Genomic DNA, 18460 nt, shown 5'->3' with positions numbered 1-18460 from the left:
GTAGCATTATTCACTATAGCCAAAAAGCCATTAGAATCCACATGTCTATCAATGGATGAATAGATCAATTGATAAACAAAATATAATGTATACATTCCCTTCTGTTATGCATGAAACAGCAAGCAGTACAAAATGCACTGTATCGGTGCTTTAGTAGTATTTGTATTTCTTGCACTAACTGTAAAAGTTCCAGAAAAGAACTACTGAAGCATGATTATTACCTGATTGGTAATAATAAAAAAATAATTTTTAACTGAAAAAAATTATAAGATGTACCAAACAAACAAAAAAGCATGCACTATATTACCAATATCATTTAAAGGGGGGAATACAAGCAACAAAACTGCTCGTGAGTGTGCCCAAATTTTAGATATAACAAAAACTTAAAACCAGTTATTTAAAATATGTTCAAGTAACTAAAGGAAATCATGCTTAAAGAAACAAAGAAAGATATGATGACAACCCATCATCAAATAGAGTATCAATAGACATAAATTATTTTTAAAAAATGAAAAGCCAACTGTAAATTCTGGGGTTGAAAGGTAAAATGACTAGAATGAAAAAAATCAATAGCAGATTTTAACTTCCTGGCAAAAGAATCAGTGAACTTGAAGACATATTGATAAAGATTATATATTCTGGAAAACATTAACAGAAAACAAGAACTAAAGAGAGAGAGGTACAAAGAAAAATTAACAGCACTTCAGAGAAATGTGGGACATCATTAAGAATATCAACAAATATAATGTGATTATCAGAGGAAAACAAAGTATCAGAAAAAATATTCAAGGAAAAATAGCTGAAACTTACCAAATGTGATTTAAAAAAAAATCTACACATCCAGGAAGCTCAAAACACTCCAGTAAGACAAACACAAAGATATCCACACCCAGTCACATGATGGTAAAATGCTCAAAGACAAAATTGTGAAAGAAGCAAGAGAAAAACAACTGACAACAAGGGAATTCCAATAAGATTAACAACTGACTTCTCAGCAAGACAGTGGAGGCCAGAAAGCAGCGGAATAATATAATCAAAGTTCTTAAAGGAGAAACTGTCAAGCAACAATCTTACATCCAGCAAAACTATCTTTCAAATATGAAGACAAAACAAACACATTCCCAGATAAGTAAAACTGAAGAGAACTGAGAACAAATGTAGCTTACAATAAAAACTAAATGAAGTTCTTCAGGTGAAAGCAAGTAAATTCAGACAGTATTTTGAATTCATACACACACACACTCCAGTAATGACAGAGGTAACTGTGTCATTATAAAAGTCAGTGGAAATGAAAATAAATTGTCCTTTCTCATCTTAGCTGATTTGAAAAGGTACTGAATGTATATTATTGTATTGTCAGATCAATAACATACAGCATTATACATTATATATATACACACATATATATAACATATAGTAATAAATTTGATAAGGATAGCACAAAGGATATGTGTGTGAGCAAAGTTTTACCAAGCAAGAACATGATAACTTGATGGTAATTTGATCCACAGGAACAAATGAAGAAAATAAGAAATGGTAAATAAGAAAGTAACATAACAAGGACATCTCTGTGGACCAGTGGCTAAGACTCCACATTCCAAAGGCAGGAGGCCTGAGGTTGACCCCTGGTTTGGGGGCCTCCCTGGTGGCTCAGACAGTAAAGAGTCTGCCTGTGGTACAGGAGACCTGGGTTTGATCCCTGGGTTGGGAAGATCCCCTGGAGAAGGAAATGGCTACCCACTACGGTATTCTTGCCTGAAAAATCCCATGAATGGAGGAGCCTGACAGGCTACAGTCCATGGGGTCAAAAAGAGTCAGACACAACTGAGTGACATCACTTTGTTTCAGGGAACTATCCCACATGCTACAATTAAGAGTTTGCATGCCACAGCTAAAGTCCAGCATGCCACAAAGAAGACTGAAGATCCCAGGTGCTGCAAAGAAGATCAAGCACAGCCAAATAATTTCTTTAAAAAGAAACATAACGAACACTATATATCTGTATTCGACTTCCTTTGTTTTCTAAGCCTCTTTGGCATATAAAATAATATAAAGTATACATTAGCTTTATTATAAGCTACAACAATACATTGTTGGGTTTCTAACATAAAAAATGTAACATATATAACAATAATAAAGAAGTTACATGTATATGTATGGCTGAGTCCCTTTGCTGCTCACCGGAAACTATCAGAATATTGTTAATTGGCTATAGCTCACTACAAAAGGTTTCTGGTGTTAAAAAAAAAATTACAAAAAAAAAAAAAAAAGAAGCAATGCAGCTGTACAGGAGTAATATTTCTATATCTACCTGGATTCAAATCAATATAAGTCTGAAGTAGATTCCATTAGCTAAAATATAATGGTGAGTCCTAGAGCTAATAACTAAAAAATATGGTGAAAAATCATTAAAGGAATTAAAACGTTACACTAGAGAAATTCACATAATGCAAATAAAGCCATAAATGAGTAGAGAAACAGAAAATCTACGAGATGTATACAAAAAGAGTAAATGGCATAAATCCAACTATAAAAATTAAAGCAGTAAATGCCAACTGATTTATAGTATTGTTCAAGTCTTCTACTTCTTTGCTGATCTTCAGCCTTGTTTTTCTATCCATTTTGAATGTAGGATACTAACATCTCCAACTACTTTTTTTTTTAATTTTTATTTATTTGGTTGCATCAGGTCTTAGTTGTGGTGTACAGGCTCAGCTGCCCCATGGCATGTCATGTGGGATCCTAGTTCCCCAACCACAGATCAAACCAGCGTCCCCTCCATTGGAAGGCAGATTCTTCACCACTCGACCCCGTGGGAAGCCCGATCCAGCCACTGCTTTTAATTGTCTCTCTCTCTCTTTATTCTGTCAGTTTTGCTTCATGTATTTCGGATGTTGTTGCTAGGTCCACATATATTTAGAAATGTTATGTCTTCCTGAAGATTGAACCATTTCATCATTATAAAATGTCCTTCTTTGTCTCTAGGAACAATTTTTGTCTTAAAGTTTATTCTGTTTAATATAAGCATGGCCACTCCTGCTCTCTTTTGTGTGAAAATAAATATTCTTGTTTATTATTTAAAATAGCTCTGAACATACTTCATTCTAGATCTTGAAGATTGTTTTACAGCAAGTGAACACACTAATTTACTCAACAGCTTTCCAAAATTTTATATATGATATTCAACAGATTTCAGGAACTTAGAAATCAAGGAATCAGTCACAATCTTTTCTGTTGGGGGTCTATGCTAAGGGCATGGGATCACTGCTACAGCAGCAGCTAGAATGTGGGCAATCCTGCAGATCAAGGATGCCAGTACAAGGGGACCCACTGAGACTCTCCTCTTTCACTGTTTTCACTATCATACAACACTACTATAGGGTGATGCTTTTGATGGTTTGGAATGGATTCTCACTAAAATGGGGAAGAACCTGGGATACCAGGAATGGAAAAACAACAAGATTTTGGTCTCCCTTTAGTCAAAGGGTATAATTCAGCTACCAGTGTATAGGGGTCCCCCGACTCATACTCCCCAAGAGGAGCTTGAATTTGCTGAAATCCAAAAGTATTGCAATCACCTGCACTTTTTAAGTCAATATTAGGTAAAATTTTTCTGCTTTAATAGGCATTAAGTTACACTTCTAACTATACATCAAAGTGGTACTTCTCCACGTGGGCCTCAAGGACCCCAGTTCAGCAGTACCCTCAGCGCTCATGGAAGAAAACCCACTGCTCTTTCTGCTCATCCACCTGTGCAGTAGCTGCCCCAGGTTCCATCCTGTTGTGGCCAGAAACTCTTAGAAGCCTGCCTTCCATGTTAGGCCTTGGCCCTGCTATAGACATTATTTTCTTACGCTCTAAAATGACAGTTTCTTCATAGTTTCACCTTCATCACTATCCTTAAACATCCTAGTTACTTAGCTGACACCCTCAGGGGGCCCTTGTTTAAGCTTATGTTCATGCTCATCCTCTTCCAGGCTGATGTTTGGGACTCTTCAAGTTCTCTGGCCTCAGCAAGAACAAGGAGCTCAGAACTGTAGAACACTGAAGATTTTCTGTTTGTTTATTTGACTGTATTTACGCCTCCTCCCCTCCACTCCTAGGTATGGTTTCCAAAGGTAGCAATATCTAAAGTCTAGAATTCTTTTCCCCCCTCATACTGGAAACCCTGGATGCTGAGAGTTCAATGGTTGTTTATAACAGCTGAACCATAAGACAAAGAACTGTTGTGCAAACACAAAAGAAGCTTCTCAGGATGATAATACCAACTGGCAGTGATGTTGTCTCAGTTCAGTTCAGTCGCTCAGTCGTGTCCGACTCTTTGCGACCCCATGAATCGCAGCACGCCAGGCCTCTCTGTCCATCACCATCTCCCGGAGTTCACTCAGACTCACGTCCATTGAGTCCGTGATGCCATCCAGCCATCTCATCCTCGGTCGTCCGCTTCTCCTCCTGCCCCCAACCCCTCCCAGCATCAGAGTCTTTTCCAGTGAGTCAACTCTTTGCATGAGGTGGTCAAAGTACTGGAGTTTCAGCTTTAGCATCATTCCTTCCAAAGAAATCCCAGGGCTGATCTCCTTTACAATGGACTGGTTGGATCTCCTTGCAGTCCAAGGGACTCTCAAGAGTCTTCTCCAACACCACAGTTCAAAAGCATCAATTCTTCGGTGCTCAGCCTTCTTCACAGTCCAACTCTCACATCCATACATGACCACAGGAAAAACCATAGCCTTGATGTTGTCTACTGATAGCCTATTGTCTATTGCTATTGATAAGATAATATCAATTGGCAGTGATGATGGACTACTGGCTTTCAAAACCTTCCATTTAGTTATAAACGGGTGTCAGAAATGTCCTTAAAGTATTACTTTCTAGCACAGAATTACAGACAGTCATCTAGTTTATGTACCTCCGGATCATACCACAGGAAAATTACTTCCATTCACGTGTGCTCCCGATAGGAAGAAGAGAAGTTGCTGCTAACAGCGAAGCAGGAGTGGATCACTAAGTCCTTTACTAGCTAATTAATGCCTTAACTTAAAAGATGTTACACAGTTTTTCAGGTTCTTTTAAAAAAAGAATTATCAAGAAAATTTCTTTCATGACACCAATGAGCTAAATGAGAGCATTAACTAGACTCAATTTGGGCACTTGGTATTCACCAATGTATGAATGGAGTTAGAACCTGAAGTTCTTTTGTATGTTTCTTATTAGATATGTAGAATCTACATTCCTAAAGAAATAGCTAGGCAATCTTGAAAAGGACGAAAAAAACTGTGTGACTTATACTATGTGATTTTAAGATTATAAAACAACATAATCAAGACAGACTGGCGTAAGTATAGGCATAAACAGTAAAAAGCTGAAGTTCTAATACTTTGGCCACCTGATGCAAAGAGCCAACTCATTGGAAGAGACCCTGATGCTGGGAAAGATCTAAGGCAGGGGGAGAAGGTGACAACAGAGGACAAGATGGTTGGATGGCATCACCGACTCAATGGACATGAGTTTGAGAAAACCCCGGGAATGAGGAAGGACAGGGAAGCCTGGCGTGCTGCAGTCCATGGGGTCGCAAAGAGTCGGACACAATTGAGGGACTGAGCATACAATAAAAACAGAATACAATTCAGAAATACACTCACACATGTACACTCAGATCATGGACTAAAGCAGCCGTATAATTCAGTCAACAAACGATGCAGAACCAAATGTCTACCAGGAGAGACCACACTGAACCTTGACTCATAGCTTCACTTCAGTTCAGTTCAGTCACTCAGTTGCGCCCAGCTCTGCGATCCCATGAACTGCAGCACGCCAGGCTTCCCTGTCCTCCACCAACTCCCCGAGCTTACTCAAACTCATGTCCATTGAGTTGATGATGCCATCCAACCATCTCATCCTCTGTCATCCCCTTCTCCTCTGCCTTCAATCTTTCCCAGCATCAGGGTCTTTTCCAGTGAATCAGTTCTTTGCATCAGGTGGCCAAAGTATTGGAGTTTCAGCTTCAGCATCAGTCCTTCCAATGAATATTCAGGACTGATTTCCTTTAGGATGGACTGGTTGGATCTCCTTGCAGTTCAAGGGACTCTCAAGAGTCTTCTCCAACACCACAGAACAAAAGCATCATTTCATAGGTGCTCAGCTTTCTTTATGGTCCAACTCTTTCACATCCATACATGACTACTGGCAAAACCATAGCTTTGACTAGACGGACATTTGTTGGCAAAGTATTGTCTCTGCTTTTTAATATGCTATCTAGGTTGGCCATAACTTTCCTTCCAAGGAGCAAATGTCTTCTAATTTCATGGCTGCAGTCACATCTGCAGTGATTTTGGAGCCCCCCAAAAATAAAGTCTTTCATTGCTTCCCCATCTATTTGCCATGAAGTGATGGGACCAGATGCCATTAGTTTTCTGAATGTTGAGTCTTAAGCCAACTTTTTCAGTATCCTCTTTCACTTTCATCAAGAGGCTCTTTAGTTCTTCTTCACTTTCTGCCATAAATGTGGCATACCTTGACTCATACCTTAGTCATATACAAAAATTAATTCAAGATGGCTTACAAAAAGATCTTAGTGACCCAGATAACCACGATGGTGTGCACACTCACCTAGAGCCAGACATCCTGGAGTGTGAAGTCAAGTGGATCTTAGGAAGCATCAGTATAAGCAAAGCTAGAAGAGGTGATAGAATTCCACCTGAGCTATTTTAAATCCTAAAAGATGATGGAACAACAGACTGGTTCAAAACTGGGAAAGGAGTACGTCAAAGCTGTATATTGTCACCCTGCTTATTTAACTCATATGCAGAATACATCATGTGAAATGCCACACTGGATGAAGCACAAGCTCCAATCAAGACTGCCAGGAGAAATATCAATAACCTCAGATACGCAGATGACACCACCCTTATGGCAGAAAATGAAGAGAAACTAAAGAGCCTCTTGAGGAAGGTGAAAGGGTGAAAAAGTGGGTTTAAAACTCAACATTCAAAAAATTAGGATCATGGCATCCGGTCCCATCACTTCATGGCAAATAGATGGGGAAACAGTAGAAATAGTGACAGACTTTATTTTCTTGGGCTCCAAAATCTTGCTCCTTGGAAAAAAATCTACGACAAACCTAGAGAGCATATTAAAAAGCAGGGACTTTGCTAACAAAGCTCTGTCTAGTCAAAGTTATGGTTTTTCCAGTAGTCACGTATGGATATGAGAGTTGGACCATCAACAGGGCTGAGCTCCAAAGAATTGGTGCTTTGGAACTGTGGTATAGGAGAAAACTCTTGAAAGTCCCTTGGACTACAAGGAGATCAAACCAGTTAATCCTAAAGGAAATCACTCCTGAATATACATTGGAAGGACTGATGCTGAAGCTGAAGATCCAATACTTTGGCCACCTGATGTGAAGAGCCAACTTACTGTAAAAGACCCTGATGCTGGGACAGATTTAAGGCAGGAGAAGGGGACGACAGAGGACGAGATGGTTGGATGGCATCACCAACTCAAGAGACCTGACTTTGAGCAAACTCTGGGAGATGATGAAGGACAGGGAAGTTTGAAATGTGGCAGTCCATGGGGTAGCAAAGAGTTGGACACTACTGAGAGACTGAACAACAATAACAACATTCATGCAACCACTGAATATTTTTTCAAAGGACATTTAACAGCATGGGGATGAGCACAACCACAGGACGTAAACTGGCACACAGTATTCAAGGTACATGATGAAGAGATATACCACATCTGACTGGTGGTATTTACTTCATTTTTCTCTATCCCCTATGTATTATATATATTTGGTACACAGGATTTATTCATTAAAATTAAATGTTTAAATATAAGTATTGAATATTGAGAAACCTATAAGCAGGTCAGGAAGCAACAGTTAGAACTGGACATGGAACAACAGACTGGTTCCAAATAGGAAAAGGAGTACGTCAAGGCTGTATATTGTCACCCTGCTTATTTAACTTCTATGCAGAGTACATCATGAGAAACACTGGGCTGGAAGAAGCACAAGCTGGAATCAAGATTGTCGGGAGAAATATCAATAACCTCAGATATGCAGATGACACCACCTTTATGGCAGAAAGCAAAGAAGAACTAAAGAGCCTCTTGATGAAAGTGAAAGTGGAGAGTGAAAAAGATAGCTTAAAGTTCAACATTCAGAAAATGAAGATCATGGCATCTGGTCCCGTCACTTCATGGGAAATAGATGGGGAAACAGTGCAAACAGTGTCAGACTTTATTTTGGGGGGCTCCAAGATCACTGCAGATAGTGACTGCAGCCATGAAATTAAAAGACACTTACTCCTTGGAAGAAAAGTTATGACCAACCTAGACAGCATATTCAACAGCAGAGACATTACTTTGCCGACTAAGGTCCATCTAGTCAAGGCTATGGTTTTTCCAGTGGTCATGTATGGATGTGAGGGTTGGACCGTGAAGAAAGCTGAGCACCAAAGAATTGATGCTTTTGAACTGTGGTGTTGGAGAAGACTTTTGAGAGTCCCTTGGACTGCAAGGAGATCCAACCAGTCCATTCTGAAGGAGATCAGCCCTGGGATTTCTTTGGAAGGAATGATGCTAAAGCTGAAACTCCAGTACTTTGGCCACCTCATGCAAAGAGTTGACTCATTGGAAAAGACTTTGATGCTGGGAGGGATTGGGGGCAGGAGGAGAAGGGGATGACAGAGGACGAGATGGCTGGATGGCATCACTGACTCGATGGACATGAGTCTGAGTGAACTCTGGGAGTTGGTGATGGACAGGGAGGCCTGGCGTGCTGCGATTCATGGGGTTGCAAAGAGTCGGACACGACTGAGCGACTGAACTGAAGAAGAAATACAGCTAACTGTAACAGTAGTTACCTCAAAGTGAAGAGATGAATACTTTTTATTTTCCTATTCATATGTACTTCCCAGATTTTAAAAAATGACCACATTTCTATAATCAAGAAGAGGATGCTCTTTTAAAAATATGACAATGCCCAGAGTTCTCTGAAATGATATGACTGTTTAGCAGAGCTCTGACTGGGCATGGACCAGCAAAGTAAACCCTCTGCCTGCCCACCCTCCCTGGCTGATGCAGGCAATATCTAAAAGAATCAGTTTACAGTCACAGATTTGGAAACGTTAGGGAATGGCACAGATACATAGGGAATGTGGGGTTAGGGAGTGTGGGATTGAGCATATTCTTCTTGAAAAGTAGTTTTTTCTAGTTGCTCATCTTTATAAAATTTTTCTAAAAAGGGCTATTTACTCATTGAGGACTTAAAATACTGGAAATATAAATTACATTATATTTTATACTGTATCAATAAACATTTTTGAAGAAAAAATACACTCTGTCCAACAGAAGTTCAATAAGATCATGTGGTATTTCATCCAGGAATGTATATCAGTGATCGAGTTCAATGTTTGTCATAGTGAAAAAGATTAGAAATTATTTACCTTAATGTTTTAGGGTATTAATTATATGTACTTATTTATAATAAACCAGTATCATATTATGAACTTTTCCCAAATAAATTATGAAACTCATTGGAAAAGTCTTACTTGTAGGTGAATTTATGTATTAATATCTTCCCCTTCACTTTTCCTACAGGCAGCAAGAGAGAAAGACCACCTTCAAAGTCAGCCTGAGCTGGGTTCAGATCATGGTACCACCAGTCCTGTATCGACTGCGTGCCTCAACTTCTCTCCTACATCACACCTCCTGGGATCCATGTCCCTATACTGTTCCCTCACACTCTGAACTTGGGCTGGCTGTGAGTATACCACTAGAATGTGGCAGTAGCAGTATTTTAAGACTTTCAAAACAGGTCACAAAGATCATTCTTTGGAAGATTTGGTCTCGACGAAGCTATGCAGCACATAAGGGGTATGAACTCCCTGAGACCACTATGGTGTGAGAAAGCCCAACATAGCCACATGTGAAGAGACTACAATAGTGACAGAGGTAGGGAGGAAGGGGGAGAGGGAAACAGAGAAGGGGGTCAGAGGGACTCCCCCTAGCTGTTTCAGCTTTCCTGAACAAGCAAGTGAAGAAATCATCCCAGATGGCTCCAGCCCCAGCCACCATCTGACTGCAACCCACTCAAAGACCCCAAGGAAGCAGGGCCCATCTGAGTCTAGACAGAGGCATGAGGCTGGGACATCATGAGTCTTATGTAGGTAGCAGCCTTCTTTACCTTCTCTTCTTCTGGAAATACTACCAACTAAACCAGATATGTACAGGCTATGGAGACACTTGATGCTCTTAACAACTGCACTGTTCTCCCCATGTTGCTCATCAATGGTCTCCCCTTGGAGCTGGACAGGGATCAGGGTTAGAGGTTTTCAGATCTGGCAGTAACTCTGGTTTCTGTTGCTTAGCAGAGGCCACAGGTAAATGAGATCAGCTCTGAATAATTTGAAGAAAGCTCACAAATAAAATACAAGGTTGAGTTTATCCCTCTTTACTACACAGATACTCATGGCCAGTTATTGAGTGCCCACCATATGCCTCCCCGTTGACAGGACACATCCCCTGCCTTGAAGAGCCATGATCCAGGGGGCACACGGACAAGTGGACAAGCCATTAGACCACAGGTTTCAGGAGCAGAAAAGGGTTGAGGATAAACACAAAGAAGACATACAGCAGGAGAAGGAGCCAACTCCATCTGTTAGGGCATGGAGGATTCACAGAAGCTGAGAAACTAACCGCAGGCCCACAGGGTGGCGGGCGTGAAGACAGCATGCATCCATCTCATCTCTAGCTGGGGGGGTACATGCACCTACAAGTGTGCTTTCGAGAGCCAGAGAGCATGCCCCCTTCAAGTCAGTACAGGGGGCTTGAGACTAGCAGGCGGGATACTTGGATCCCAGTTTTCACTCTCATGGGACAACTCACTCACCTTCTGAGCATCTAACACTTTAACTACACACCTAGGCTGTACTCTTCTCAGGAAAAGAGACTATGAAATCTGAGGAGGAATTTTTTTTATTGTGGAAAAATACATATAAAAGTCACCATTTTAACCATTTTTAAGTGTACAGTTCATGGCATTAAGTACATTCACTCTGTTGTACAACCACCATCATCCATCTCACAAAGCAGAAACTCTGGGTAAAAGAGAATATTTAACAACAACAACTCTGTGCCCATTAAACATTAATTTTCCACCCCTCCTTCTTACAGCCCCTGTGACACCATTCTACTTTCTGTCTCTGTAATTTGACTACTCTAGGTACCTCATATGGGTAGAATCACATAAGGTATGTCCTTCTGTGACTGATTTATTTCACTTAGCATAATGTCTCAAGGCTCATCTATAATGCAGCATGTGTCAGGATTTCCTTCCTTTTTAAGACTAAATAATATTCCTTTTAAATGTATATACCACAATTCATTTATCCATTTCTCCATCAATGGATATTTGGGTTGTTTCCACACTTTGTCTATTGTGAATAATGCTCCTATGAAAAAGGGTGTGCAAATATCTATACAAGCCCCTGCTTTTATTTCTTCTGGATATATACACTCAGAAATGGAACTGCTGGCTTATATGGTAATTCTACATTTAATTTTTTGAAGAACCTCCATATTGATTTGCATAGCAGGTGTACCATTTTACATTCTCAAGAACAGTGCACAAGTGTTCCAATTTCTCAACATCCTCACCAATGCTTATTATCTCCTACTTCTTTTTAAAACAACAACCATCCTAACAAGCATTAGGAGGTATCTCCTGCTTTTGGGCTCCAAAATCACTGCAGATGGTGATTGCAGTCATGAAATTAAAAGATGCCTACTCCTTGGAAGGAAAGTTATGACCAACCTAGATAGCATATTCAAAAGCAGAGACACTACTTTGCCTACAAAAGTCCATCCAGTCAAGGCTATGGTTTTTCCAGTGGTCATGTATGGATGTGAGAGGTGGACTGTGAAGAAAGATGAGCGCCGAAGAATTGATGCTTTTGAACTGTGTTGCTGGAGAAGACTCTCGAGAGTCCCTTGGACTGCAAGGAGATCCAACCAGTCCATTGTAAAGGAGATCAGCCCTGGGATTTCTTTGGAAGGAATGATGCTAAAGCTGAAGCTCCAGTACTCTGGCCACCTCATGCGAAGAGTTGACTCATTGGAAAAGACTCTGATGCTGGGAGGGATTGGGGGCAGGAGGAGAAGGGGATGACAGAGGATGAGATGGCTGGATGGCATCACCGACTTGATGGACATGAGTTTGGGTAAACTCCGGGAGTTGGTGATGGACAGGGAGGCCTGGCGTGCTGTGATTCATGGGGTCGCAAAGAGTCGGACATGACTGAGTGACTGAACTGAACTGACCTGGTTTTAATCAAAGGGAATTTTTTAAAAGTTCATGGTTCTTCCAGGCTTAGGACATTCTAATAGAGTTACTCATCTATGTAGTTCTCCAAAGCCTCCAGCAAATCCTTGCATATGACTTTCCTGAGTCTGTCTCTACAATGTCAGTCTGAGGGTAGGACACCATCCCCCTAGCTAAGAGGCTCCATCCTAGCCTATCTACCAGCACAGGAATTCTAATATTGCAACTGGCTTTCAACACACATCTTTACACTTGATGATTATCTTGATTCTCTTTTAAAAGCTCTGCTTCAAGTGGGTTCTAACACTAAACATATTATCAATATCCTGTAGCCCCAGGTACTCCCGGACCTCTTCCCATCTTGAGTCCTTCAAAGCCACCCAGAAGCGAGGCAGTTTCACCTTAAGCCTGTGTTGTGGACGGTGCTCCTAGCCTATCCATTTTCATTCCACGTGTGGTATTCTATTCAAGGTCCTTTCAAGGGTGAGTGAAAGCTAGTAACAGAGGAAGCTGTACCCCAAACCCTCCCAGCCAATAGAAGGGCTGTGACCAGAATGGTGGCTCTCCTGAAGCTGAGACTCAAAAGAAATGCTGGTGCATGGCAATGCAATAAAGTTGAAACTTTAAGTGAGACAGCTTTTTGCAGAGTTAGAAACCATTCCTTAACACAAGAACTTGACTCCCCAGTTTTCAGCCACCTCCTCTGTCCTCCCATCTCCTCCATTTCAGTCATTTCATAATGGCCAACTATGCTGCTTGTCAGCAGAAGCAGAAAAAGGATTCAGGAGGAGCTGATTTTGAAATTACTTGTCCTCTATACCTACAACAGTGTCTGACATATAATAAGACTTCCATGAACATCTGCTGAACAAATGAAAACTAATTTATCAAAAACAAGACTCTATGTCCATACTCTACCATTATGAGAGGAATGCAGCTAGCTTGAATTAGTAATGGTGGATAGTAAATGGGGAAGAACGAAATTAGCAAATACCACATTTTCACTCATTAATTTAAGGGCATAGTGTGCAAACATAAATAAAAGCATCAATAATTTTTTTTCAGGTTTCTGTGGGTTTTTTCTTATTCACTAACTCCCTTGAACACATAAGCTGAGCTGAAACAACACATTTAGTTTTACTCAATAATCATTGTTTTCTGTTAAGTCTATATTCAGGTTTCCCTAGATTTTACCTAATGTCATATGGTCATGAGTCCTCAGGTTCCTCCTGGTTCTGACAGTCTCTCAGACTTTACAGCCTTGACAGGAGGGCTGCAGATACTTTTCAGGCTATATCTGAATTCAGCTTTGTGTGGTGTTTTTCTCATGGTTAGACTGGGTTCAGGAGATCATGTACCCATCCTATCAAGGGCACATATGTTGTTTATTTTTTGAATTACAGCAAATACTTCACCCTAAAGCCCCTCAAACTGACAGGTGCTCCCTGAAAAGTGTGCAGCTGCCAGATGGCTATTTCCTACCTTAGAGTTTACAGCCGCATCTAAGGGAAACTACATTAGATTTCATTTAGATCTTATGTATAGACTGCAACGTTTTCCCTTTGAAGCTGAATTCTTTAACAAATATCTATGATTTCATATTTTCTCTTGAGGTTATAGGTCCCTTTATCTCTTTCCTCAATTCACTCATGGCTGAACATCCAGGGCACTCAAGAGAGTTTCACTTGCATTCTAGAATTTGAACTATTAAATGAGTTAACTTATTCTTAAACCCATGACCTGGTGGCTTCCTCCTTCCCAGAAAGCTCCTAACACTATTCTTGTAGAACACAATGAACAACCACAAGACCTTCTCAGTCCTTCTGGACAGGTTCATTAGCAGTTTTAAAGCATGCTACATCTTGCCTTCAGTAAACAATCTCAACCTCTCTTAGGACACAGGAACACTGGCAAAAAACCCTGCACATCTCTCACTTTCAATACTGATAAGGAGTGTCCACCTCAAGCAATAGTCAGTCGGCCCATTCTTGGTTATTTTAATCTGTCTTGCGTGTTCTTCACACTGAAAATCATTTGTAGTCAAATCAGTTCAGTTCAGTTGCTCAGCCGTGTCCAACTCTTTGCGACCCCATGAATTGCAGCATGCCAGGCCTCCCTGTCCATCACTAACTCCTGGAGTTCACTCAAACTCATGTCCATCCAGTCGGTGATGCCATCCAGCCATCTCATCCTCTGTCATCCCCTTCTCCTTCTGCCCCCAATCCCTCCCAGTATCAGTCTTTTCCAATGAGTCAACTCTTCACATGAGGTGGCCAAAGTACTGGAGTTTCAGCTTTAGCATCAGTCCTTCCAAAGAAATCCCAGGGCTGATCTCCTTCAGAATGGACTGGTTGGATCTCCTTGCAGTCCAAGGGACTCTCAAGAGTCTTCTCCAACACCACAGTTCAAAAGCATCAGTTCTGCGCTCAGCTTTCTTCACAGTCCAACTCTCACATCCATACATTGTAGTCAAATAGGTCAAATCTAAACCAAAGATGATTCAAGTCGAGGACCTCAGGAACAGAAGCCACAGGAAAGCACAGACCCCGAGGGCAAGCGCCTCCTTGGCCCTCAAGTCCCACCCTGGCCTGCCTAGCGCACGTTTTTTCTTCAGCACTGATATGGCCACTGCAGGGGGAGAGGTCAGCAGGCCCTGCCCTCCAAGTGCACCCCAGGCCAGAGTCACAGCAAAGGTGGGAGGCCAGTCGCTCCTCCCGGTCCGGCAGTGGACTCTGACCATTCCGGGAATACTGCACACAAGAAGCTTTCCCTAAGCAGCCGGCGAATGCAGGTGACAGGGACACGGGGCGACAACCAGAGGGCAGGTAGGCGGGCTGCATGGCTGCAAAGGGACTGGGTCTGCGAGGCAGGAAAGAAGTCTGCTGGAAAAACCTTATACAAGACGGCCTTGGCAGCCGCTGGGAAGAGAGAAAAACAGTGGCGGCGACACCACTGCCATCGCTCAGGGCGGGCGGCTGATGTCCCCGGCAGCTTTCCTAGCAGAGACGCTCCTGGCGCGCAGGGCAGCGTCTGTGCCTGCGCTCCGGGTGGGCTAAGGGGTCCCCCGCCCGCGCAGCTCGCCCTTCGGAGGTGCCCCGCCTGGTCTGACGATCCGAACACTCCCCTACTTGAGGCGGCTCCTCTCCCAACACCCTTCGGCGGCTCCCCCCACACCCCCCGCCCCCACCCCGAGCAGGGCCGCTGCCCGCCCTACCTCGCCGCTTGGCGCGCACGATGCCCTTCTTCTGAAGCACGAACGTGGACCCGTTCACCAGGCTCGACACTACGGCCACGCCCAGGCCGAGCGACACGGCGGCGGGGCTCGGGCTGCGCGCCCCCTCCCCGGCCGCCGCCGCTGCAGCAGCCGCAGTCCCCATTCCGCCCGTGCCCGCCCTCTGCGCCTGCGCGCTCGCGCGCCCGGCCAGAAGGCGGGGGCCGGCTCCACCGCAGAGCCACTGGGCTGTGGGGCGGGGGGGACCTCGGGCGGCACGGAGGCAGGGTGGAGGCTGGGCTCCTCGTGGAGGTCAGGCGGAGGGTGGATCCCGAGTTCTGGGAGGAGGGCGAGCGCCGAGAGGAAGCGAATGAGGGTTCGGAGCGCATTAAGAGAGGCGGCGACGGTGAGGGACGGAGTGAGACTGTAGGTGGGTGGGTGTAGAGAGGCAGAGTTTCCAGATTTGGCAACTGCAAATACAGGACCCCCAGTTAAGTTTGCATCTCAGATAAACACATAATTTTTAGTGGTTGTCCCATCCAATATTCGGGACTGAAAAAGCGCCAACAAGACGCAGTCCTAACTGGGATCATGGACTCCCACAAAGCTGGTCCGGGATCAGCAGGGAGCCGCCCCTGGGGCCTGAAGCCAAGCCAGCTATGGAAACTCAAATGGGACCACTAAATGAAGTCATCTGCCTCCGCACTGGAGCAGTGAGCTTGTGATCATACTGTCTATCCCAATTTATTTTTGATAAAACGTACCAAATTTCAGAAAACACGGAACAGTATTTTAAAATTACTCAAGCTCACTACCCTAGCCTAATAGTTATTATTTGAAATGTTTTCCTACCTAAAGTACAATTTAATTACAATATACAAAATAGCCTTTTTATTTAATATACCATAATCAGTTTTAATGTTGCTGCATAATGATTGTTTTAATGATAGTATGGTGTTGGTGGTTTAGTCGCTAAGTCATGTCTGACTCTTGCAATCCCATGGACTGGGAACCTACCAGGCTCCTCTTTCCATGGGATTCTCCAGGGAAGAATGCTGGAGTGGGTTGCCATTTCCTTCTCAGCATTAAAGTTCTCATATAGAAATACAGAAATGATAATATAATCTCCCATAAAGTTAATTACCATAATCTGTGTAACTATTTGGCTGTTGTTGGTTGTTACTGTTGAGTCCTGCCCCAGGCCATAGGTACAAGGACTTGTACCAAGGCCACAGAAGCAGAGCCCAGAATCAACCTCACCCAAGAAGCTAATTGAACCCCTTTATAACGTTTGCCAAAAGCCGGTGATCATCACTAACTCCAAACTCCTAACTCCAAGTTAGGCAAAGATGCCCACTCCAGTAAACAGCCTATAGCTCCTCAACCAATCACCTAATGCCAACCTTCCAGCAGGAATTTTTTTTGTCTCGAAACTATAAAGACTGGCTACTAAGCCACAAAAATACTGACTCTCCCTGGTTTGTCAGGAGTTTGGCCTGCTGCACTTAAACCACCTTCCTTATCTCTGCTCTTTCCTCCTAATAAACTCATTCCCTTCTGAAATACTCTATGCCTGGAAATTCTTTTCCAACCTGAGCTCAGACTGCTTCAACAGTAAGGTTGCTACCAGTTTGTTTTTCTATTATAAGTGACCATTTTCTTAAGTTTTAAAAATACTGAAGAGTATCAATCTATGCCTATATACATCACTGTTTATGAAGCAATATAAAATCAAATACTATTTCTGTATGAAAACTTTTATGGTGAATGAATCTAGTCTCTGCTTATTCTTTCTTGTTGTGGTAATGTATACATAACATAAAACTTACCATTTTAACCATTTTAAAATGTACAATTCAGTGGCATTAGTTACATTGACAATATTGAGCAACCCTTGTTACTATTTCCAAAAGTTTTCCATTATTACAAACAGAAACTCTGTAACCATAAAGCTTATCCCATTTTCCTCCCCCTGCTGCTGCTAAGTCGCTTCAGTCGTGTCCGACTCTGCGCGACCCCACAGACAGCAGCCGACTAGGCTCCCCTGTCCCTGGGATCCTCCAGGCAAGGATACTGGAGTGGGTTGCCATTTCCTTCTCCAATGCATGAAAGTGAAAAGTGAAAGGGAAGTCGCTCAGTTGTGTCTGACTTTTAGTGAGCCCATGGACTGCAACCCACCAGGCTCCTCCATCCATGGGATTTTCCAGGCAAGCAGTAAGCTACTTTCTGCCTTTGTGAATCTGCCTATTTTAGATATTTCATATAAGTGGAATTGAACTATATTTGTCCTTCTGTGACTGGCTTGTGTCACTCAGTATAACATTTTTGAGGTTCATGCATGTTGTAGCATGTGTCCCTGCATGTGTTGTAATATTCCTTTTATGACTGAGTAATATTTCACTGTAGGTGTATACAGTAGTCCCCTCTATGCAAGGTTTCACTTTACTTGGTTTCAGTTACCCAAATTCAATGTGGTCTAAAATGTTAAATAGAAAATTCCAGAAATAAATAATTCATAAATTTTAAATTGCATGCTGTTCTGAGTACTGTAGTGTGATGAAATCTCATGCCATCCTGCCCAGGACATGAATTATCCCTTTGCCCACTGTATACCATCCATTTGGTCATTTCGTAGCATCTTAGTTATCACATCGACTGCTGGTAGTACAGTGCTAATGTTCATGCAACCCTTATTTTACTTAATAATGGCTCCAAAGTACAAGAGCAGTGATGCTGACAACTTGTATGTGCCAAAGAGAAGCTCTAATGTACTTCTGTCATGTGAAAAGGTGAAAGTTCTCAACTTAAAAAGTAAAGGAAAGAAAACAAATTGTATTCTAAGGTCATATGATCTACACTTAGAATGAATCTTCTATCCATGAAATTGTGAAGAAGGAAAAAGAAATCTGTGCTGGTTTTGCTGT

General features: G+C 42.3%; 1 protein-coding gene across 1 annotated transcript in view; it reads right to left on the bottom strand.

Annotated features, from left to right (window-relative positions):
* NIPA1 (NIPA magnesium transporter 1) overlaps positions 1-15743 on the bottom strand; it is a 50969-nt gene extending 35226 nt beyond the window's left edge. The window contains exon 1 of the mRNA XM_069576838.1: positions 15540-15743. Coding sequence (XP_069432939.1) covers positions 15540-15702 — 163 coding nt within the window. The 5' untranslated portion in view covers positions 15703-15743. The remainder of the gene's footprint in view (positions 1-15539) is intronic.
* Positions 15744-18460: the final 2717 nt, after the last annotated feature.

This window comes from Ovis canadensis, chromosome 2 (genome assembly GCF_042477335.2).
Source record: "Ovis canadensis isolate MfBH-ARS-UI-01 breed Bighorn chromosome 2, ARS-UI_OviCan_v2, whole genome shotgun sequence".
Classification (NCBI taxonomy): domain Eukaryota; kingdom Metazoa; phylum Chordata; class Mammalia; order Artiodactyla; family Bovidae; genus Ovis; species Ovis canadensis.
Note: the sequence above shows the minus strand (reverse complement) of the source record. Positions and strands in the feature narration are given on the sequence as shown.